Genomic DNA, 23,476 nt, shown 5'->3' with positions numbered 1-23,476 from the left:
TGATCACTTAGAAATGTATTAGTAAAGTAATACTAATCGATTTTCACCCCATTCCCATAGGTTTATTTCCTGTCAAATGTCTAAGTGCTTTACTGCCACCTGCTGTTCATTCAATGCAAGACAATGCAGATCAGTGAATCACTGTATTGTTAAACTTGAAACAAAAACATAGTCAGAAATTCTTAGAATAGGGTTTCAACACTACACACTTGAATTTCTAACTAGCAGTGCATCCACCATTAGGAAAAAAAGCTTGATAAACACATATGGAGACCAATGGTTGCAAAATACACTGTTTACTACACATTAACAGAGCTGCATCGGTCACTCACAAAGTCATTTGACTTGCTTAGCATAAAGACAGAAAGACAATTTTATTCTTGAACACTGACACTTCAGCGACCCTCCACAAGGAAAGGGTCATCTTCACTCTCGCTCTCATCCGGAAACTCCTGTCGCAAAGGTGACTTCTCCGAAGCCACTGCTTCCATCTGGAGGTCGTCCCTTTTGCGACGCAACCAACGAACCCCATCTCGTATGCGGCTGAACTTGGCAGAGCGAAGGTGCCAGATGAGGAGAGCACAGATCAAGACGCTCATCAAAGAGGCTAGAAAAGGGTGAAGAATTTCAGGACAGTTGACTACATTTTTCAGTTTTGACCAATAAGATCACTGGAAACAAAAAAAAGATTAAACTGTTTCTTTTTAAATACCTGTCGCAATTACAAACACTGCCTGACTGAGGGGAGCACTGTCTGCCTTGAAGTCGATCACAATGGGGCTCGTCACTTTGTCTGAGGATATGTTCACCTGAAACCACAGGAAGGAGATTGAGATAATAGTTGAATGTGTGAAATTTCACCACCTGCTGGACAGAAGCAGCCCAATATGATACACAAGAGTTATTTTTTAAAGAAATAATCAATTTTTAAAAATAATTGTAAAAATTATTTGAAAAAAATTATTTTTAATTTTGAAATTGTATAATTATTTTACATATTTTGTTTTAAAATAATCATATAAAATAAATATTATTATTTATTTATTTATTTTTTTTAAATAATATATTTTTTAAACATTAACATTTCAAAAGTTTGGGATTGATACAATGTTCTAAATATGCTTTGAAGTGCTCACCCAGGCTGCAATCACTGAAAATACAAATAAAAAAGTATTATTGTAAAATAATAGCGTTTTTTTTTTTTAAATAGTTTAATATTTCTTCTCATCATGAAATCAATGTTTCCCCTTTTTTCATTGGAAAGAAAAATGCCAACCTGCTCTACTTTTTTTCCCCTTTTTGTCCCTTCTTATTGTTTTTTTTCAGGATTCTAATTTTTAAAAAAAAAAAAATTTTTTTAAAGAAACAAAATGGCATTTATATAAAATAGAAAAGGTTTGTCACTCTATAAATGTCTTTTTGATCACTTTTGATCAATTTACAGCATCTTTGCTGAATCAAAATTAATTTCTTAAAATAAATACCACCTTACTGACCCCAAACTTTTGAATTGTACTGTATTAATTTAACTTATGGTTTTATTATGCCAATTTATCCATATTAAATTCAAAAAAGTTGAAATACATATTTATTTTAACATTTAAAAGTGATAACACCCCTTTACAGCGATTAGTAAACTAGAACCTACCTGCTGGAGCTCTTGCTGATATCCATGGGCCTGAACCAGCAGCTGATGTGTGCCTGGAGCCACGAGAGTGGTGAAGCGACCCTGACTGTCTGCATGAACATTCATAGAGCCGTTCACCACAACAACCGCATCCGACACCGGCCGGCCTTTACTGTCCCTCACGACACCACTCAGCCTTCTGTGAACCTTGATTTGAAACATGAATTTAAATGAGTTGAAGTTGCCTGAAATTATAGTTATGAGATGTTAAAGGTAGTTCAAATGTGTCCACCTCCAGCAGCATGCGGAAAAGAGGCAGTCTGTTCTCCATCCACAGCGAGAAGAGCTGAGATGCAGGAGGGAACATACAACAGCCAGTGTACACCGTGATTTCAGGACAAAGGCCCACATCCAAACTGAAGTCCTGAAAGGGCAATGTTTGGGTTTTCTTAAAGACATACAAGTTGGAATATGCAGAACATGTAATTTTAGAGCTACATTGGAAGAGAGGATATTTGGAAAATTAAAAGTTTAAATGGGTTAAATGATTTTCATTTGGTGAAATACTAGTACACTTGAATTATACACAGCCTCATTTAGCACACAAATTCTAACCTACATTGTCAAAATTAAATGTCATGACAAAAGTCATGACATAAACAACTACTAACATGAAAATCTGCTATTAAGACAAACTGAAATGACTACAACACCTTCATACTTCCAGTGTGAGCGCTGAAATCTGCACCCTTAAGGATCCCTCCTGGGATTTCCTCTGTTGAGTTACAGCCAAATCACAAAGCATGATATGATGATATGATTATATGTAATTATAGCAGTATTTTTTCTTTAAATGTGAAATAATATTTCAAAAGTACCTGACTTTTCAGTACAGCCCAGGTTTCCCAAGTGCATGAAAGGATGACTGCTGGCATACAAGGAGGCCAAATATCTCAAAGTCTCCTCATTTTGTGCTGTAGAACCATGATTAATCAAATTGTGTATTACGTGCTTAAAATGACACTTCCAATACAGCTGCAATCACACTAGATTTTAAGCATGCAGAATTTCTTCAGAAACTGCAACGGTTTGATGCGATGTCATGCTCTGCAGCATCTTTTTAAAACAAATTCAACACAAATGATAAATCCAAAATGTTAAAACATACAATCTACTCCATGTTCCTATAATGCTGCACAGGGGTGCCACTATGGTTTCTGGGCCCCCTAAACAGCATATTAACTCAGGCCCCCCTCGGTCAGGCTTACAGTGTATACCAGTTTAATTTACGGTGTTATGATCAAAGCTACATGCGATTCATCTTTGGATGCACAACATAAACACTTGTCATAACACTGAGGGAGAAACAATCGATGACATCAGAGTTTGCTATACCTTGGCTTTTGGTGAATTGATGACACCAATTGCAGAGTTTTTTTCCACACTCCCACATTCGCATGCTTATGAATGGAAGTCAATGGAACAAAAGGTGTAGTGTGACCACCACTTAATATAGAAAGTCTAAATGTGCCGTCACACTGCAAAAAAATTACAGACAAAATCCACTGTCTATTTAGCTCACACACACACACACACACACACACACACAGGTCACATTCAGACCAAGCAGCTTTATGTTTTGTAAGCGCAGCAAATCTTTCATCCTGACTCAAAATTCCCACTCATGTGGATTCCTATTAAAATGGCTGGATTATGTCCATGAAAATTTACTAAAAAACAATAAATGTGACCACAAGGTAAGATTAGATTTTGTTATAAACATGTTCTGGGCTGTTCTTGATAACTGCTCATTGGCCCAAGTCAAAAGTGCCACATCACAACACCAAGTTGTGTAAAAAAAAAAAAAAAAAAAAAAAAAAAAAAAAAAAATAATAATAATAATAATAATTCAAACCAAAGACACTTCAATTAAACAAAAATTTCCAGATGAAAAGTACAATACCTGCTGTAAAAATTTGTAATGCTTTTACATATAATGGGAATTGTATTGGTTTTAATGTAAGCTGTAATGGTCCCTGTGGGTCTCTACTGGTAATGTGTCACCACCTATTGGTGGCTTTTTATCACCACTAAATCCTAACAGAATATGTCCAAAAAAACACTACAGGAAACCTTTGTTTAATTGTTTTAATGGTTAATATTTGATGTTTTGAATTGTTTGTAATGGTATTTGTAGTGGAAACCATTAGAATTTCTGTGATGGTTTCCATTGTTTTTTTTGTTTTGTTTTTTCAGCAGGGATCGCTCAAGCACAAACTGTGCAGGATCATTTATATGCCAGGGTTTAGTATTTCAAGTTAAAGGATTTTGTTAAAGTTAAAGGAAGCTGACTTTCAGAATTAAAATTTCCTGATAATTTACTCATACCCATGTCATCCAAGTTGTTCATGCCTGTCTTTCTTCAGCTGAAATTAAATTAAGGTTTTTGAGGTAAACATTTCAGGATTTTTCTCCATATAGTGGAATTCGATGGTGGGGTTGAAGGTCCAAATTCTAGTTTCAATGCAGCTTCAAAGGGCTCTACACAATCCTAGCCGAGGAATAAGGGTCTTATTTAGTGAAACGATTAGCCATTTTCTATTTTTAAAAACCAAAAAAACCCCAAAACAAAACAAAAAAAAGGATATACTTTGTAACCACAAAAGCTTGTCTTGCACTAGCTTTGCGATGTGCGTATACGACACATTATGTAATCACATTGGAAAGGTCATGTATAGTTATTTCTTCGCCTGTGTACTCCAGTCCAAAAATGTAGGGGAGAGCCAAAAATACCATCTTATTTTCTCCTCCGACTTATAAGTCAAGCTAGTGCAAGATGAGCATTTGTGGTTAAAAAGTATACAAATGTGTTTTTATTTTTGTTTTTGTTTTTTAAGAAAATGACATATTTCTCTAGATAACACCCTTATTCTTTAGCTGGGATAGTGTCGAGCTCTTTGAAGCTGCATTGAAACTGCAATTTGGACCTACAACCCTACAAGAACTTTTTGACTGAAGAAAGAAAGACATGAAAATTTTATTCTGGAAGAATAGGTAATAGTAATAATGTTAAAAGATATATATTGTGCTGTTGGTTACCATGCTGATTTGGTTTGTCATAGGGATACGTAGCCAGCAGAGAGCCTCCCTCCAGCACTACTGAGAGAGAGAAACCCCCTCCATAAATCAGATCCATCACTGAACGGGTCTCTGGTTGTGCAGATGCATTACCTATGTATAAATACAAACCTTATGTTTATTCTAACCAAAGCTTATGAAGTGTTGACAGGATTTCATTACAGAGTGTTGACTGACCATAGAAGAAATCAGTGTCCAGGTCTATGCCATGAGCGTTGGTGTACCCCATACTGGATGAGCAGAATCCCTCCTGTGCCTGTTCTCTACCATCAGGGTTCACACATGGGAGAATCAGTATCCTGCTCCTGTCGATCAGCTGAGAAAGAAACAAAAACAACTGTATTAATGAGATACACAAACGCTGTTCTATAAACCTAGTGAGCTGCCTACTTAAATGGGATGATACATGCAGTCTTGCATGGCTTAATTTAGTCTAATTATAAGGCAACAGCATATTTGCCATATATTTTCTGTTACCTTAGTAACATGCTAACATGCTTGTGTTTGCTTGTAAAACTTTTGCATTTTAACAAAAGTTTAACAAATGTTTTGTATTCCCCAGAAAAACTTTCCAAAACTGATGGAGAAAGTTATAGGTTTATTGAGAGGTTTTTTTGTGAAGCTTGCCTTGGTGATGGCTGGACTTCTGCCGTAGTTGAGGCAGAGAACCGAAGCAAATTCGAGCAGCAACTCTGGACCTACTGCTGCATTACCATGGACCCCGGCCACAAAACGAATCTTGGGTTCGGCAGGTTGAGGAATCTCCAAATTGCCAGCGATCTCAAGAGCCCAGATAGTTCTAAACTCAGTGCTTTGACCCAAACTGACCCCGGGAGGGAAAAAAGTGATTCAAACAACAGTTGAAGATTCACAACATCATTACCTGTCAATTTCAATCAATAAATAAAATGATCTACATGAAGATGATTGGCCTAGATGTTTTGCTTATGTTGCAGCCTTATGTTAAACTGTTTTTCCCCCACATCAATTTACACTCAGTACACCATAATGAAAACAGATGTGTGACAACTTTGCACATTTATTAAAAATAAAACACTGAAATAAGAACATTGCATAAGTATTCATGCCCTTAACTCAGTACTTAGTTGAAGCTCCTTTACATCCTCGAGTCTTTCTGGGTATGATGCGACAAGTTATCTGCTATTCTCCTTCTCACCTCTTCACCTCTCAAGCTCTGTCAGCTTGGATGGAGGCTGGCAGATATTTCAGGTTTCTCCAGAAATGTTTGATTGTGTTCAAGCCCAGGCTCTGGCTGGGCCACTCAAGAACATTCACAGAGTTGTCTTTAAGCCACTCTTGCTGTGTGCTTAGGGTTATTGCCTTGTTGGAAGGTGAACCTTCTGCCAAGTATGAGGTTCTGAATGCTCTGGACTGGGTTTTTTTATTAAGGCTATTTCTATATTTTGGTGCCCTGAGCTTTCTTCTACTCTGACGAGTTCTTCGGTTCCACAGCATGAGGCTGATACCACACACTTTACTGTCGGGATGGTACTCTGCAGGTGATGAGCAGTGCTTGGTTTCCTTCAAACATGATGCTTGGAATTGAGGTTCACCTGAACAGAAAGTCTTGTTTCTCACAGTCTAAAGGGTCCTTTAGGTGCTTTTTTGCAAATTCCAAGTGGGTTTTCATGTGTCTTCACTGAGGAGAGAATTAAGTTTGGCCACACTGCCATAAAACCGGTTTGGTGGAGTGTTGCAGTGATGTTTGTCCTTCTGCAAGTTTCTTCCATCTGCATATATGATCATGAAGCTCAACTAAAGTAACCATCAGCTTCTTGGTTACCAGTCTAACCAACCCCTTCTCCATAAATTGCTCAGTTTGGCCAGGAGGCCAGCTCTAGGAAGAGTCCTAGTTTTACCAAACGTCTTCCATTATGGACAATGGAGGCTACATGCTTCTGTGAACCTTCAATGCGGCAATTTTTTTCTGAACTCTTCCCCAGATCTGTGCGTTGATGCAAGCCTGTTTCTGAGCTCTACAGGCAGTAATTTTGACTTCAGGGCTTGGTTTTTGCTCTGATTTGCATTTTCAGCTCCTCTGAGAGGTGTGTGCTTTTCCAAATTGTACTCATTCAAATGGAATTTGCCACAGTTTAACTCAAGTGATATGAATGCTCCTGAGCTAAATTTCAAGTGTCCCAGAAAAAGGTATGAATAAATGCAATTAAAGGTTTTCTTTTTTTTTTTTTTTTTTATTAAATAAGTTGCAAGTTACAAACCTGTTTTGTGCTTTGTCATTATGGTGTATGGAGTGTAGATTGATGGGGGGGAAGAAGAAAAAAAAAAAAAAAAAAAAAAAAAAGGTATTTAAAGCAGTTTAACTTAAAGCCGCAACATAAAACGTGAAAAAAAAGAAGGGGTATGAATACTTTCGCAAGGCACTGTAGATGGTTACTTGCTGGCCCAATCATCTCAAGTCTTAATCAGATGATTGGCGGTGCTTGCTAAGGACCAAAGATCTTTAGGACTACATACCTGTATAGCCGTGTAATACGAGGAAAATTGAAGGTCAATCCTTGCAGGAATTCAGAGCGCTCCCTGTAGGTTCGGTACTGCAAGGTCTGAGCAGGGAGAAGGCTACGGACCAACTGACCCAACTCACCAAGAGCTAAAAGCTGCTCCACCAGCTTCTCAAAATCCTTCTGTTCTCTTTCTGCTACAGGTGGCTGCAAGGTATCTCTGGTCAGCTTGAAGTCCACCTGCTCCACCCGAGACTCCAACACTCGGACAGATGCCGACATTGGAGCATAACTGTGGATAGATCACAGGAAATGTAATGGCTGACCCATTTTACAACTGGCATTCTGTTCATTTGTCTATTTCTCACCCTGGAGCAGAAGCAGTGATATGGTAAGAACCAGGAGCCAGAGGTCTCCAGTATTGGCCTGTGCTGCTGCTGTGGACATGATGGCTGGAACCTTCCACCATGACTGTGGCATTAGCAATGCCTTTGCCAGAATGACCATCAGTCACGGTACCACTCACAAACAAATGAACCTGACATATGGGGCATCACACAAACCATGCAAAGGTTTAAATGGACTAGCTTACCCCAAAAGAGACTAATGTGATCATGATGTCATGGTCAATAATGAATCACCTGCTGTATAAAGTGCAAGAGTGCTTTGTGATTCTTCTCCCAGTATTCTGACAGCAACTCCTCTGGTGGAAGCAGTTCACAACTCAGACCAATGTTAACGGCTAAAGTGTCTGAGCTGCGATATGCCCAAGTCAACATATCAGTTCCTATAATTATGCAAAATGCAAAAACAGTCTTGATTTCCATGTGAAACGGGACAGTCTAGGAATATGTACTTATGAATAATAATAATAATAATAAAAAAAAAAAAATTCAATATCTTTCAGAAATTTAGGGCCAGTAAGATTTTTTTTTTTTTTTTTTATAAAGAAATTAATCTATGATCTATTTTAAAAGCCTGTTATGGTTTCCACAAACATATTAACAAGCAAAACCAACTCAAAATCAAAATCAACTTTGCCATCACAGGTACACTACCAGTCAAATGTTTTTGAACAGTAAGACTTTTAATGATTTTTTTTCCCCCCTCCTCTGTCTCTTCTGCTCACCAAGCCTGCAGTTATTTGATTCAAAGTACAGCAAAAACAGTAACATTTTGAAATATATTTACTATTTAAAATAACTATTTCAGAATAACTCAAATAAAATAACCGTTTTCTACTTGAATATATTTTAAAAAGTAATTTTTTCCCTGTAATTTCAAAACTGAATTTTTAGCATAATAATAATAATAATAATAATAATAATAATAATAATAATTAGTCTTCAGTGTCACATGATCTTCAGTCTTCAGTGTCACATAATCCTTCAGAAATCATTCTAATATTCTAGTCAAAATACATTAATTATTAATTCTTCTTATTATTATTATTAAAAACAGCTGAGTAGAATTATTAATGATAAATGCTGATATTTGGATCTATTCATCAAAAGGTTTTACTGAAAATAATAACAATAATAATAATAATAATAATAATAATAATAATAATAATAATAATAATAATAATAATAATAATAATAATAATGTTTCTTGAACAGCAAATCAGAACATTAGAATGATTTCTGAAGGATCACGCGACACTGAAGACTGGAGCAATGATGCTGAAAATTTAGTTTTGTTCACAGGAGTAAAGTTACATTTTAAAATATATTCAAATAGAAAGCAGTTATTTTAAATAGTAAAAAGATTTGACAATATTACTGCTTTTGCTGTATTTTGGATCAAATAAATGCAGGGAAGCAAAGGAGAATTAATTTAAAAAATATATATATATATAAATATAAAAACCTTACAGTTCAAAAATGCTTTAATGGTTGTGTACATAAATACACAAATTTAATAAAATGGAAAATAGTTATTTTGAATTGTAACATTTCAGATTTCAGTTTTTTTATAACAAATACTACAACTATTACTAATAATCTTACTGACCCCAAACATCTGAATGGTAAATAAGACAAGTTCTGATTTAATTTTCAGTAAAATGAGTGATAATGCCTTAGTCTGACCGGTGGCTACTGGACGATGGTGTTTAATGCCTTTTTTCTCTCTGTTTCTTGGCACATCACAGGCCTGAGGCTCTTCAAAAGCCTGAGATTGCTGGAATGAAATGAAAGCAGTACTAGACAATTTGAGAAATGCATGCGATACAGAAAATACAGATATTCTACACATTTTCTGCTGATGGTTTAGTTTGTTAATGGCCACAAATGATAGCTCAATGTTGCATTATTCACAATATATACAACACGCATACCGCATAATAGGCATCTGCAACTGATTTAAACATATCCTCATCAACAGGGTCAAGGGAACTCGGGTAGACAACTCCCCTAAACCCTAGAAACAACAGCAGCAGTTCAGTTTTATTATTTAAAAAAAAAAACAAATAAACATTTTAAGACAAACCCAAGCCTCTCTCTGTACCTCCACGTATGCTTGCAGACAACACGAAGAAGTGAGCCTTGATCCAGTTTATCACTGTTTGAGTTTCTGCTTCAACAGTATTTCCTGATCTTGACTGTTCGGGGAAATTTGCATTCAGGTCAACACGATGACTGTTACTGTGTCCAATAATACTCAGATCTCCTGAGACCAGTTCCTTGTGAGCTACGAGAAGAAAACCAGGGTAAATACAGAAGACAACAATGAAACAACTTGTCAATATATTTGCTTGTACCTTTTAGTGCCAATTCATACCCGTCTGGGTTCATGGAAGGCATGATGTGAATTCTTGTGCTATTGACCAGACGTGTGACCAGTGGATCTTTGTCATAATTGCGGCACAAGTATTCAATCAGGTTTAGGAGAATCTCTCGACCGATAAACTCATTTCCATGCAGGTTACCCAGAAGCATGACCTCTGGTTTGCCTGGTTGCAGGAAAGATGATCAGTAGAGAACTTTTTTTCTTTTTTTACAACATATATCAAAAGTTTATATACATGTTTAGTGATAGTTACTCATGAGTCCCTTTTTTGTACTGAACTTTTTTTGTTAAACTGCCCGCTGATGTTCAGAAAAATCCTTTGGGTCCCACTAATTCTTAGGTTTTTCAACATTTGTGTGTATTTGAACCCTTTCCAACAATGACTGTATGATTTTGAGATCCATCTTTTCCCACTGAGGACAACTGAGGGACTCATATGTAACTATTACAGAAGGTTCAAACACTTACTGATGCTCCAGAAGGAAACAGGATGCATTAAGAGCCAGGGGTGTACATTTTTGAACAGAATGAAGATGTGTACATTTTTCTTATTTTGCCTAAAGATTATTTTTTTTCCCCATTTAGTACTGCCCTTCAGAAGCTACAGAAGATACTTACAAGTTTTCCAGAAGACAAAATAAGGTCAATTTACCCTGATCTATAAATTTAAAAAGTTTCACCCCCCGGCTCTTAAAGGGGTCATCGAATGCAAAGTTCACACCGACAGAGGCCGCTCCCACGATAGTTGATTGACATGAGCCTCTTACCTCAGACCCGCCCTAAATCAGCTGTAACAGTCCGACCGCCATTGTTTCGATGTCAGACAAGGGATGTAAGACAAGAATATCTCCAATTGAGGTGTTGTGTTGCTGGATGTAATAATGAACATAGTGGTCGTCAATGCATCGCCCGATCTACATAAATGCGTCTATGTTCGTGCAAATCATTCGTGATCCAGCTTCACCTACAGCAGAAGCGAGTATAAGGTTTTTTTTATGAATCTCTGCAATCACCTTTCCTAATAATGTGCTAGTTAGCAAATTTCGCGTCGAAACGCGCTAAATGCGGCTAAAGTAAACAATCTCTCAGAGCACAGCTCATCACTCCACAGAGAGTAGAGAGGGGTGGGTGAGCAGAGCTCATTTGCATTTAAAGGAACAATCCATCAGAATGGGATGATTTTTGCAGAGCTTTTGCAGGGGTGTATTATAGACTTTTCATTAAGACCCTAAAGAATCATATCAACTTGTGGACAATGGGCATCCGATCACCCCTTTAATGCATCATTTTTCCTTCTGAAGCATCAGTGAGTGTTTGAACCTTCTGTAATAGTTGCATATGAGTCCCTCAGGTGTGAAGATGGATCTAAAAATCATACAGTCATTTTTGGAAAGAGTTTAAGTACACAAAAATGCTGAAAAACCAAATAATTTGTGAGACCTGAAGGATTTTTTTTGAAGAACAACAGGCAGTTTAACCGCCACACAGCTGTGGATCATTCAGGTAACAACACAGTATTAAGAATCAAGTTTATGTAAACTTTTGAACAGGGTCATTTTTATAAATCTTTTAGGTAAAATATCTTATTCAGGTAAAAAAAAAAAAGTAACATGCATTTTGTATGATCCTTCTTATTTTGGTAAAATAATTAACACTTTGCAGATTCTGTACTGACCTTGACTGTATATGCATGTATGAGACTGTACACATTCGCACCTTGCTGATCAACACCAGGATTAGTGGATATCTCCATCACATACAGATTCCTGCCCTGCACTGATCGTCCAGCAGAGTTCAAGTAAGTGATAGGATGGACAGCACTAAGCAGTTGTAAGAACATCTCCATTTCATCATAATTATGATATCCAAAATCCAAAGTATGGATTGGGGACCTTGGGATGGGAGGCCCAGGTGGGCTAGGACCATCACTGGTCACCATAGGTTGCTCAGAACCTAGCATTAACATCTCCTCTACAGGTTCCTCAAGAGTGAAGTTTAACAGTGTGGCTTTGCCTTCAATCACTGGCACATTCTTGACAGTATTTGAAAGGTATCTGAAAGAAATATTCTTTTAAACTGGACCAATTCCAATTCACCAATTCATCATTATTCTTTTATGCATCTAAATATAATTACCCAGGTGTGCTAGCAGTGATGTCATATCTTCCAGGCAACAGCAGGCGGTAATAATCACCAAACATCCAGGTTGTGATGTTGTGATCACTTCCAGAAACAGAGATTGTGGCATCTGGGAGACCAAAGCCTGATCTGGTCATTACGAATCCTCTCACACCAATATGAGCCTAAAACAGAAGCGAAACAGGGTTTGTTAGAGCATTCATGACGCTACAAAAAAACATTCAAATCAACTCACTTGGTGTATGTAGGCAAGAAGGGCCTCCTTGTTGTTGCTCCACTCTGTGAAAAGCTGAGAAGCTGGTGGATACTTGCAGCAGCTCAATTCAAAAGTCACTTCAAAGCAGTTACCCTTGAGGTAGTTGTAATCCTGCATTCCCCCTGTGCACAAACAGGACACCAAACCAAAGCTCACTGGAGTTCCACTTGGAAACAAGACCTGATTTTAATGTCAAACAGTTTGTGATACCATCTTCGAAGCTTTTGTGTGGATCGTCAGGACAGCCAGGATTGTCCATCTTCATAATGGGATGGTTCTCAATGTAGGTTTGTGCTAAATGGCGAAATACAGCATCATCTGCTGTCAGCCCTGAGGCTGCATAAGGATGTTCTTCATCAGAGGGGAAGCTGGCCATCACTGAGCCCTCATGTAGACTACCAGACAAGACAAACCTTGAAGAGACAGCACACAGGAAGCAAGCATGATATTAAACACTTCTTGAGAAAAGATCTGACTTGTGAAAATCTCAGATCAGAAGCAAGAGAACATTACACCACTGAATAATTGGTTTCACCACTGAATAATTAGAGATTCATGCTTTCCAGGCTAGAATAAAATGTCACAATTTCTGTTAAAAAATGCTTATTTTGTGTCTGGATCAATTAATTTTAAGGAATTTATAGTAATTTTGATATTTTGTAGTGCATACAGTGTTGTACTATTATAGGCTTTAATAATATTATAAATGAGCTTTTAATTTTAGATTTTCATTTTTAAATTTAGTCTTAAAATATATTTTTATTCTTTGGCATTTAATTCTTAATTTTTTGACCTGTTTAAAAAAAAAAAAAAAAAAAAAAAAAAAAAAAAGATTATGTACAGTACTTCATTACTGTTGTTTATGACCCTATACATGCAGCACTTTCGTCAACTACTGTTGTTTTTAAATGTACTTTAGAAATAAATTAGACTAAACTAGTTCTCATTTTAATTTTGTAGAAAATGTTTTTTTTTTTTTTTTTGTAAATTTCTTTATTATTATTTTTTCTTTTACTGATTAGTTTTATTTTATTTATTTGTGTTTTTACTTTGTTTTTATTTTAGTTATTATTTTCCAGTTAGTAATTTTAGTGCTTTAATGTAAAATTATTTCAGTTAGTTGCCAAGGCAAAATTTCTCTCTTTTTTTAATTATTAAAAACTTTTTAATAGCTTTAAACAACTGAAAACCCTGAAAATGACAAGGATGTTAAAAATTTAGTATAATTTGTTTATTCAGTTATTTTTGTTCGCCAAATCAAAATCAAAGTGACATCCCTTATGAAAATTAATCATGGTTTTATTATAGAGTGTTTTCACGACACGTCATCAATCAGCCACATTGGTGCCACTGAAGCGAATGAAACTCGCATATTTTGCTTGTTCTTGCTGCTGAAAATGGTCAATTATTTTCATGTTTTGGGCTGTACTAATCGGCCAGACCGGGAAAGCATTTGAAGTACTACAGACTGCCAAAAGTTATAATAAATCAAGAAGAAAAGTGCAAAAAAAAAAAAAAAAAACCAAACAACAACAACAACAACAAAACAACCTGTCTGAGAAACAAAAGGCTTTTGTGGTTGGCCAAATTAGAACCAGAATTTCCAGAGCAAGAATTTAGACAACTTTGTGTTTGTTTTTAGCACTTCTGCTAAGGTAGATTAAATATTAAGCTAATATCTTAACTCATACAGCTAATATCTCGATTAACACGGCTCACGCATCTTTACCACCTATTAACTTACGTTTGGCAAAATATTGCACCCTTTCCTGCTTACCAACTCATCCTCTATATGATTTATCAGCATCCACACGTTTTTCATGGTTTAGACATCATAAATTTGCAGAACAACGTATTCAGTAGTACATTAACCGTGCCATCTATGTTGTTGTTTACATCCGAGTAACGCCAATATGGCCGTCCATCCGGGTAACTTACCAAATCGTACGTGTGAATGTGTAAATATGTAAATACTGATGCGTAGAGAATACACAAACTACTAAAACTACAAAGCATAAAAAACATAGCCTACTTTCTCTCAAGAATCCATTTCATGACAGCTGTGACCTCCGGTGTGTCTTCTGAAATTTTGCTGAAGGGCTCATCCTGGTCTGGGAAACTCTTACTGAGGTCAAAATGTTTGGCATTCTCGCGGCCTTCGCTGCTGCCGGTGCAGTCACCCTCCACCGCCCGCTCAAAGCCGTCCGGATTCATGCTGGCCATTATGTAGATGTCAGTCCGGTTCACCAGCTCTGTTACTCTCAAATCACGGCCATACTGAGCCAACAGGTACTCAATCAGATACACTAACAACTGCCGGGATAAAGCCTCGTCCCCGTGAATGTTGCCCACATACTTGAACCTTGGTTTGCCCGGTACGTCCGTAGTCGGATTGGTTGTTATTCTCATGACCCAAAGCTCCCTTCCCTCAACAGATCGTCCGATGCTCGAAAGGCTGCAAATATGCGCGTATTTTTGAGAGAAACGCTGAAAAAAATCGGTCATGTCAGCGTAGTTGTAATACCCTTTGTATGTTGCTTCATGAATCTTGTTGGTGCGTCTCAAAGCGAGTATTTGGTGCGTAACTATTAAAATATGCGGCAAAATGAGCCACAAAATATGCATTATGTGTTTGTAGTAGCTTAGTAGTGATGTTTTTTTTTTTTTAACCTCTTGTTAGTTGTTTTATCGCTATCTGCGTTTTTGTTGAGCCATCACAAATTGTTCATCACTGGCCTGTCAGTGGGCAGGTTACACGGTTTGAATCAAAATTAGGGACACTAATAGATTCCACTTGGCATAATTAGTATAAAATTGTTTCGCACAGGGTCAAACCAAAATCTGGATTAAACCACTGCCATTTGTTAAGGGGTGGTTGTCAGTTGTTCATGAAATTTTTGACCGTCAATATTAAGTTCTGTACACTATCAGCTAAAAAGTTTTTGAACAGTAAGATTTTATTAAAGAAGTCTCTTCTGCTCAGCAAGCCTGCATTTATTTGATCCAAAGTACAGCAAAACAGTCAAACTTTGAATTTTAAATAACTATTTTTTATTTGAATATATTTTAAAATGTAATTTATTCCTGTGATTGCAAAGCTGAATTTTAATCATCATTACACCAATCGTGTGATCCTTCAGAAATCATTCTAATATTCTGAATATGCTGCTCAAAAACATTTATTATTGTTATTATTATTATGATGAACAGCTGAGTAGAGTAGTTTTTGCAGGTTTCTTTGAATATAAAGTCCAGAAGAACAGCATTTATCTGAAATAGAAATCTTTTGTAACATTTTTAATGCCTTTATCATCACATTTGATCAATTTAAAGCATCCCTTCTAAATAAAAGTATAATTTCTTTCTCAAAATAAATAAATAAATAAATATATATATATATATATATTTTTTAATGGTGTAGTGTATAATGTTACAAAAGCTTTTTATTTCAGATAAATGCTGATCTTTGGATCTTTCAATTAATCAAATAATCATGAATAAAATTTGCTCAACTGTTTTAAATATTGATTGATAATAATAATAATAATAATAATAAATGTTTCTTGAACAGCAAATAAGCATGTTAGATTGATTTCTGAAGGATGTGACACTGAAGACTGAAGTAATGATGCTGAAAATTTTGCTTTGATCACAGGAATAAATTACATTTTAAAATATATTCAAATAGAAAACAGCTATTTTAAATTAAAAATATTTCAAAATTTTACTGTTTTTTTTTCTTTTCTTTCTTTTTTTCTTTTTTCTTTTTTTCTTTTTCTTTTTTTTTGCTGTACTTTGGACCAAATAAATGCAGGCTTGGTGAGCAGAAGAGATTTCTTTAAAAAAACATAAAAAAATCTTACTGTTTAAAAACTTTTCACTGGTAGTGTATATACTTTATGTATAACGTAAAATGTATTTATGTCAGATTTTTTTTTAAATTATTAATTTAAATTATTATTTAAATTTATTACAAATTTATTTATTTATTTATTATTTTTTGCAGTTCCAATAATAATCTCTTGCCATGTTGATATAGTTAGTACAAAAGGGTGTCCTTGTTATGTCTAATGTAAATTCTGAGACATTATATCTTTTCATTTCAAATTTTAATGTTAGACAACTCATTACACCTTTTCTAAAAATGATGTGAGAGTTCGGTGTTTGTTCTAATGTTCATTTAGGTCAGGAAAGATCAACACACCACAGTTATCTGATATCAGTTATTCAGTTTTTTTGTTTCTTTAGATTTTATGCTCATGTTCTTTATTCATCAAATATCATACAGAAGTTGACCATGAAAACTGCAACGGCTCTGATCATGATGATCAAGTCATGACGAAAGAAGAGCAACGCTCCCGGCTTCTCACCGCACCACGTCCGTTCGGCTGTCATCATACGGGACTTTTTCTTCTGCTTGTTTTCACATCATTCCTGCCGTCAATAGTTTGTCTTTCTTTCCTTGTGTAGTGGTTAAAAAAAACATGCTGTGGACTTGTTACATTAGTGTAGCACCAGTATACCAGCCTGCCGTCCTGGTCAACAAACCATCTTGCATGGCTGGGAACGGAGGGATGGAGGAAGTGGATGTTTGTAGGGCTCAGAAGGAGGAAGAAGGGAGGGAAGGGAGGAAATACACGGCTGGTTCCTCTCAATGCTGGATCCTACGGATAGACTGGATCTGGGGAGTCTGAGCGTGGCAGCCGTACTCCCTGTAGTGCCTGTACTCGCCTCCGTGGCAGTCGCACTCCATAATGTACTGGTAACCACGGTAACCAGGATACTGGTAGCACACCCAGCTAGAGAAATAGGAACAGAGAGGCAGCATGTTACCATGGAGGCCAAAGTGGAGCATTTGATATCTTGAACGTTGACGAATGCAGTGACGAATACAGTGACGCCAAGCTTTTTCAGATATAGATCAAAAGCAACACAAGAGCAGAAAGCCAGAAAAACAACCTCCATTTCTGGCCCAGAAAAAGGTTGGCCCTAACAAACCGATCAGATGATCAAAATCCAATACTTACGCGCCACTCATGACTTGGATGGAGCCGACCTCGTTGTTGCACCATCCCATAGCCTGCAGGGAGGGGTAGTCATTGCACACCTCCCACTGCTTTCCAGTCATGTTCTCACACTCGAAAAGCGTCATACGGCAATCACTCTGCATCTGTTTCACAATGGAGAAAGAAAGACATACAACTTGTTGAATGCCCTGTTGAGTGAAAATCAGATTTGAAGACCTGGAAGTTCTTGCCTTGGAATTTGAATAGAAATTTTACAGGATGTTGAATTGGAACGAACGAAATTGCAAATGGAAACTGAATTTATTGCAGTGCAATTGAAAGAAATATAACAGTCACACAACATAATTTTTAATTAGTCTAGCGCAACAAAATGGACAAGATATTGTATTCTAGGAAGTGTTTCTCCATCATGACCCATAAAATAACTAGGAAAATAAAAGTAAAAAAAAGTTAAATAATTATATAACAATAAATAATTGTAATAATTTAATAAATACATAAATAAAGGTGGCTTTTCAAACATTGATTATATATATATATATATATATATTTGTTATAAATTACATATTTTATTATTTATTGCTTTTTTATCATTTATATTTGTAATACTTTGTTTATACCCCTTGTGTGTATGATAACATTATAACATTATGTAAATACATACATTATATATATATATATATATATAAAAGGTGGCTTTCTAAATATTGCTATTATTATTGCTATTATTATGTATATAAAAATATTATTATTATTATTAATATTTGTTATATTTCTGTGTAAATTAGATTTATATTTGATTATATTTTTAATATTTCTAATTCAGTGATTATTAATATTTTTATATAAATTATAATTATATTTAATTACTTATTATTTTTAAACAAATATTTTAATTTATATTTATAATATTTTTATTATACCCCTGGTGTATGAAACATGTATGTTGTAAATTATGTAAATAAATTATTTTTTTAAAAAAAAAATATTTTTATATACATTAGAATTATATTTAATTATTACTTTTTAAACAAATACTGTAGACATTTATTTTTTTATATTTCTTATTATACCCCAGTGTATGAAATGTGTATATAAATTATGTAAATAAATAAATGTATATTTTTAAACACTGATTATTATTTTTTTTAGATACATCAGAAGTACATTTAATTATTTAGTACTTTTTATTTTAATATTTTATTTTTAATATTTCTTATGATACCCCAGTGTATGAAACATGTATGTAAACAAACAAACAAACAAGCAAACAAACAAACATCTTTTCAAACACTGATTATTAATATTTTTATGTACACATTAGAAATATATTTAATTGTTTATGACTTTTTAAACAAATATTTTAGATTTATATTTCTAATATTTCCTATTATACCCCTGCTGTATGAAACGTGTGTGTGTAAATAAATAAATAAATAAATTAAACACTGATTATTAATAATTTTTATATACATTAGAAGTACATTTAATTATTTATTACTTTTTAAACAAATCTAATATATATATAAATATATATAAATATGTATATGTATGTAGGTAAGTACGCAAGTATGTGCTCAGTAATAGTGATGATCAGAGCGTCTGCTGGTGGGTGTATTTTGTGTCTCTGTTGCAGATGGTCTCACTCACAGCAGAATAGATGGGGCGGAAGGACATCATCCTCTCAATACGATAGGCATTGTTGCCACTCCAGGCCTCCCAGCAAGGGTAATCTCCCTTCTCCAGGATGAACTGCTGGCCATTGAAGGTAGAGTGCTCAAAACCTACCCAGCTAGAGTCAGAAGAAATGATTAGGAGACAAGGCTGAAAAGAGGAAGAGAGATTTACTTATGTTAATTGAAGATGCTTGCTTTTACTCACGCGCCACACTCCACCTTCAGGGAGCGGACAGTCTCCATTCCGTACTCCATGATGTTCTGGCAGCAAGAGGTGAACTCACAACGCCTGCCCTGGAAATGCTCCTGGTCATAAACGGTAATCTGGAAAAGAAAGACGTTGGTAGTGATGATTTAATTAGAAACCCATTTAGTTTGTTCCAAATTGCATTTGAAAATGGTTTCAAGTTATTTAAAATTAATAAATGTTTGGATTTTTAAAAAACTCATACATCAGCAGTCAAAAGTTAGGAATAATTAAGACTTTTTTTTTATGGTTTTTTTTTTTTTTTTTGGAAGAAGGCTCTTATGCTCACCAAGGCTGCATTTATTTGATCAAAAATAGAATAAAAACAGTAATATTGTGAAATATTATTGCAGTTTAAAAGAACAGTTTTCTATCTGAATATATTTCAAAATGTAATTTATTCCTGTGATGCAAAGCTGAATTTTCGGCATCATTACTCCAGTCTTCAGTGTCACATGATCCATCAGAAAATCATTATAATATGCTGATTTGCTGCTCAATTATTATTGGTGGTCAAATATTAATAATTCTTATTATTATCAATATAATATAATATTTTGTGTAAACTGGGATACATTATTTGATGAATAGAAAACAGCATCCTTGCTGAATAAACTAAATGAATACATTTTAATTAAATGTAGTTTTTTATCAAATAAATGCAGTCTTGGTGATAAGTAACAAAATAAAAAAATTAAATTAAATTAAATTAAATTATTAAAAAATAAAATAAATACATTTTTAAAAAATAAAATAAAATAAAATAAATATTTTTTATAAATTCACAGTACCTTCCATGGTCCCATGGGCATTGACATAGGGTTTGTCAGAGCCATTGTTTCAGATATCTCAGCGCTGACTGACCTGCACACAAGCAATCAGGCATCATGTCAGAACAGTTTGCAACACCGTTTAACATCTCTAAAATGCAATACATGATGTCAAGTACCAGTGCTTGCGACAAGCCTGAATCAATTAACCCAAGTGGCTTATATTACTGTCTAACGTACATCAGATCTGCTAATGAAAACAGTCTTGTTCAAATACCTTGTTGAATCATAAGTATCTCATCCAACCTAATTATAATTAGCATGTCTGATTGTATCAGTGGATCGTTATTTGATTTATCATTCTGTATAGGCCTATTTAATGCTTCCTATGGTGTTCCAAGCTTGTTTAATCACTATCTGGTTTAAAGTTGGCAGAGGTGCAGGGTTTACCAGACTTACCCAATAGAATGAGCTGTATGCGTTGAGGGGAATCCACCAAGCGGTCTCCTGCTCAGGCATCTGTGGGGCTATTTATACAGACGCCGTTTCAATGGGCCTCCCTGACTCACAGACCCCGGCTGCTGTCAGCATTTTGCTTTGGATGCCTTTTGTTTCGGACCTGAGCTGTAGGCCTTTCTTTCCTCCGCATACTCTTTACAATGAAGTGATGTCGTCCAATGAGCGGCCATGGAGCTGCCGTACGACCATCTCTCATGTTACACTACTTGATGATCACTTTTACACTATAAAGGTAGCAATGCGAACTAATTTGCGATTTTACGTCACATTTATGCGAATTACATAAAAGATTATATACTATAATTTGAGATTTTCATTTCGGACCTATACAGTAGGATTTTAAATGTTTTTTAAATAATTTTCTTCTGCTCACCAAGCCTGCATTTATTTGCTCTGAAATACTGCAAAATCAGTAATATTGTGGAATATTTTTACTATTTAAAAATAACTGCTTTTTGTTTGAATATATTTTGAAATGTAATTTATTCCTGTGATCAAAGCTAAAATTTCAGCATCATTACTCCAGTCTTCAGTGTCACATGATCCTTCAGAAATCATTCTAATATGTTGATTTGCTGTTCAAGAAACATTTTTTATTCTATTTTCAATATTTATAACAGTTGAGTACTTTTTATTTCAGGATTCTTTGATAAATAGAAAGATTCAAAGAATAGCATTTATATGAAATAAAAAGCTTTTGTAACATTATACACTATACCATTTAAAAGCTTGGAGTCAGTATAATTTTTTGGGGGGAAAGAAATTATAGAAATTGATACTTTTATTTAGCAAGGATGCTTTAAATTGAAAAGTGATGATAAAGACATTTATAATGTTACATTTCTACTTCAGAAAATGCTGTTCTTCTGAACTTTCTATTCATCAAAGAAACCTAAAAAAAATTATAATCAGCTGTTTTTAACATAATAATAATAATAAATGTTTTTTGAGCAGTAAAACGGTATATTAGAATGATTTCTGAAGGATCATGTGACTGGAGGAATGATGCAAAAAATTCAGCTTTGAAATCACAGGAATAAATTACATTTTAAAATATATTCAAATAGAAAGCAGTTATTTTAAATATTAAAAATATTTCACAATATTACTGCTTTAATTACTGCAAACAAAGTCAGGCTTGGCGAGCAGAGGAGACTTCTTTAAAAAAGCATTAAAATCTTACTGTTCAAAAACTTTTGACTGGTAGAGTAAACAGTAATGAGGGTTTTTTTCAGTTTTTAGTCTCCACAGTTCATCCGAGTGCAGAGTGCAGACGCTGCTTACATGTTTTCTGGGGTTTGGTCAGATTACAGAGGCGATGTCTAATTAATGCAGTGAGTAATGCGGATGAGTTTCTGGCAAAACATGGCCATGCAGATGCTAATATGAATCAGTGTGTTTACTAAAGCAAATAAGTGAATGCCACTTGACTTTAAATGGAGACAAATATAACATTACAGCAGTAAAAATGTCTAAAAACTACTGTGTTCCACTGCAAAGTGGTGCGTTTTTAGAAAAAAATATGTACCAGTAGACATTTACACTTAAGGATGCATATAAACTGGAGGGGGGGATCAATTAGTTGCTAGTTATTTCACAAATACTTACAAAGGAGCAGTCTTGAAATAATATAAAATTCTGAAATATGACTAAAATCAAGTTTTCTTGTAAAATGTACTCCAATTATCTTTTTTATGTCAAAAAAATATTTTTAACAGTGTATAGCCCTAAATATTTCAGACCGTGTGATTTGAAATTAATTGAACTGCTTTTTAATTGTGAATTTACTTCTGATGCTCAGCTCGCAACCTCAACCCAGGTCTCTTTGTAAAACAATGTACACAGACTGCAGTCAGCACATTGTTGTTTAGGGTGGAGGTGTGTGTGTTGAATGTGTATGATGTGTATCTGTTAAGCTCTATGTGAGTGTGTGTGTGTGTCAGATGTAATTCTGGTTGTGTGTAAAAATGTCTGTATGTGCATGTGTGTGTGTGTGTGTGTGTGTGGATTTCTGCTGATGAGGGCAGCCACACCGTGATGACAAAGGGACGAGCCAGCTCAGCAGGCCCGTGAGATGAAATGAGTGTGTCCTCTTCTACAAGCATACACTCCCTCAGTCATATTATTAATAAACGCACCTCTGTATGAACATACTGTAACATAGATGTGTTGCTGATGACATTTATTAATTGGCATTGTTCTGTCTTTTAAGCAATAAAGGTTTGACTATCATAATATAATAGGCTATCATAGCAATATGCAGAACTACATTGCTTAAAAGGAAGTTGTTTGAATTATCCCAAGATGGCAGGCACAAAATTTAATTAGAGATTATTATTATATAATTAGATGAAAGCTTTTAAAGCAAACCCAAATCATAAAATTATAAGCACTTATAATTGTATTACTTGCTGAATTGCTCGAGTTATTTTTTTTCTTCATAATGTGTTTAGAAATCAGTGTTTCATTCTCTGGTATAAATAAAATGTTGATTATATTGTGTTTAATTAACAAATGTGAGTCATATGAACGGTTAGGCCTCTTTTGTTGTACTGTCGTGTGGCGTCCCCTTGTGGACTGTCATAACTTAAACGCTACGCTAAATTCAGTTCATTGACATATGTGAGCATATGGACCACAAACCAGTCATAAGGGTCCATTTTTTGTATGGTTGTATAGTATGTATGACAATATTCGGCCTGCATGCAACTGTTTGAAAATCTTGAATCTGAGGGTGCAAAAAATCTAAATATTGAGAAAATCGTCTTTAAAGTTGTCCAAATTAAGTTTTTAGCAATGCATATTAT

The 23,476-nt window shown here is 34.9% G+C and overlaps 2 protein-coding genes across 3 annotated transcripts; both read right to left on the bottom strand.

Annotated features, from left to right (window-relative positions):
- Positions 1-279: 279 nt before the first annotated feature.
- On the bottom strand, positions 280-15,236 carry cpdb (carboxypeptidase D, b). 2 transcript variants are annotated; one of them, XM_051092233.1, is made up of 21 exons: positions 14,463-15,236; positions 12,641-12,843; positions 12,410-12,552; positions 12,172-12,338; positions 11,752-12,089; positions 10,007-10,198; positions 9,754-9,936; positions 9,584-9,666; positions 9,336-9,426; positions 7,887-8,032; positions 7,614-7,783; positions 7,262-7,537; positions 5,393-5,588; positions 4,943-5,081; positions 4,727-4,858; positions 2,506-2,601; positions 2,341-2,402; positions 1,920-2,051; positions 1,649-1,834; positions 713-809; positions 280-607 (listed from the first exon to the last, which is right to left on the bottom strand). In XM_051092233.1, the coding sequence occupies exons 1-21, from the start codon at positions 15,053-15,055 to the stop codon at positions 396-398; spliced, it is 3,837 nt and encodes a 1,278-aa protein (XP_050948190.1). In that variant the 5' UTR covers positions 15,056-15,236; the 3' UTR covers positions 280-395. The 2 variants fall into 2 exon arrangements, with proteins under 2 accessions (XP_050948190.1, XP_050948191.1); XM_051092234.1 differs by lacking the exon at positions 14,463-15,236 and adding an exon at positions 14,208-14,324.
- A 1,328-nt stretch (positions 15,237-16,564) lies between these two features.
- Positions 16,565-20,702, bottom strand: cryba1b (crystallin, beta A1b). Its single transcript, XM_051093423.1, has 6 exons — positions 20,610-20,702; positions 20,172-20,244; positions 19,339-19,457; positions 19,108-19,249; positions 17,458-17,600; positions 16,565-17,229 (listed from the first exon to the last, which is right to left on the bottom strand). The coding sequence occupies exons 2-6, from the start codon at positions 20,214-20,216 to the stop codon at positions 17,082-17,084; spliced, it is 597 nt and encodes a 198-aa protein (XP_050949380.1). The 5' UTR covers positions 20,217-20,244; positions 20,610-20,702; the 3' UTR covers positions 16,565-17,081.
- Between the last annotated feature and the right edge of the window lie 2,774 nt (positions 20,703-23,476).

This window comes from Labeo rohita, chromosome 21, assembly GCF_022985175.1.
Source record: "Labeo rohita strain BAU-BD-2019 chromosome 21, IGBB_LRoh.1.0, whole genome shotgun sequence".
NCBI classification, from domain to species: domain Eukaryota; kingdom Metazoa; phylum Chordata; class Actinopteri; order Cypriniformes; family Cyprinidae; genus Labeo; species Labeo rohita.
This window is presented reverse-complemented; position numbering and strand designations above follow the sequence as displayed.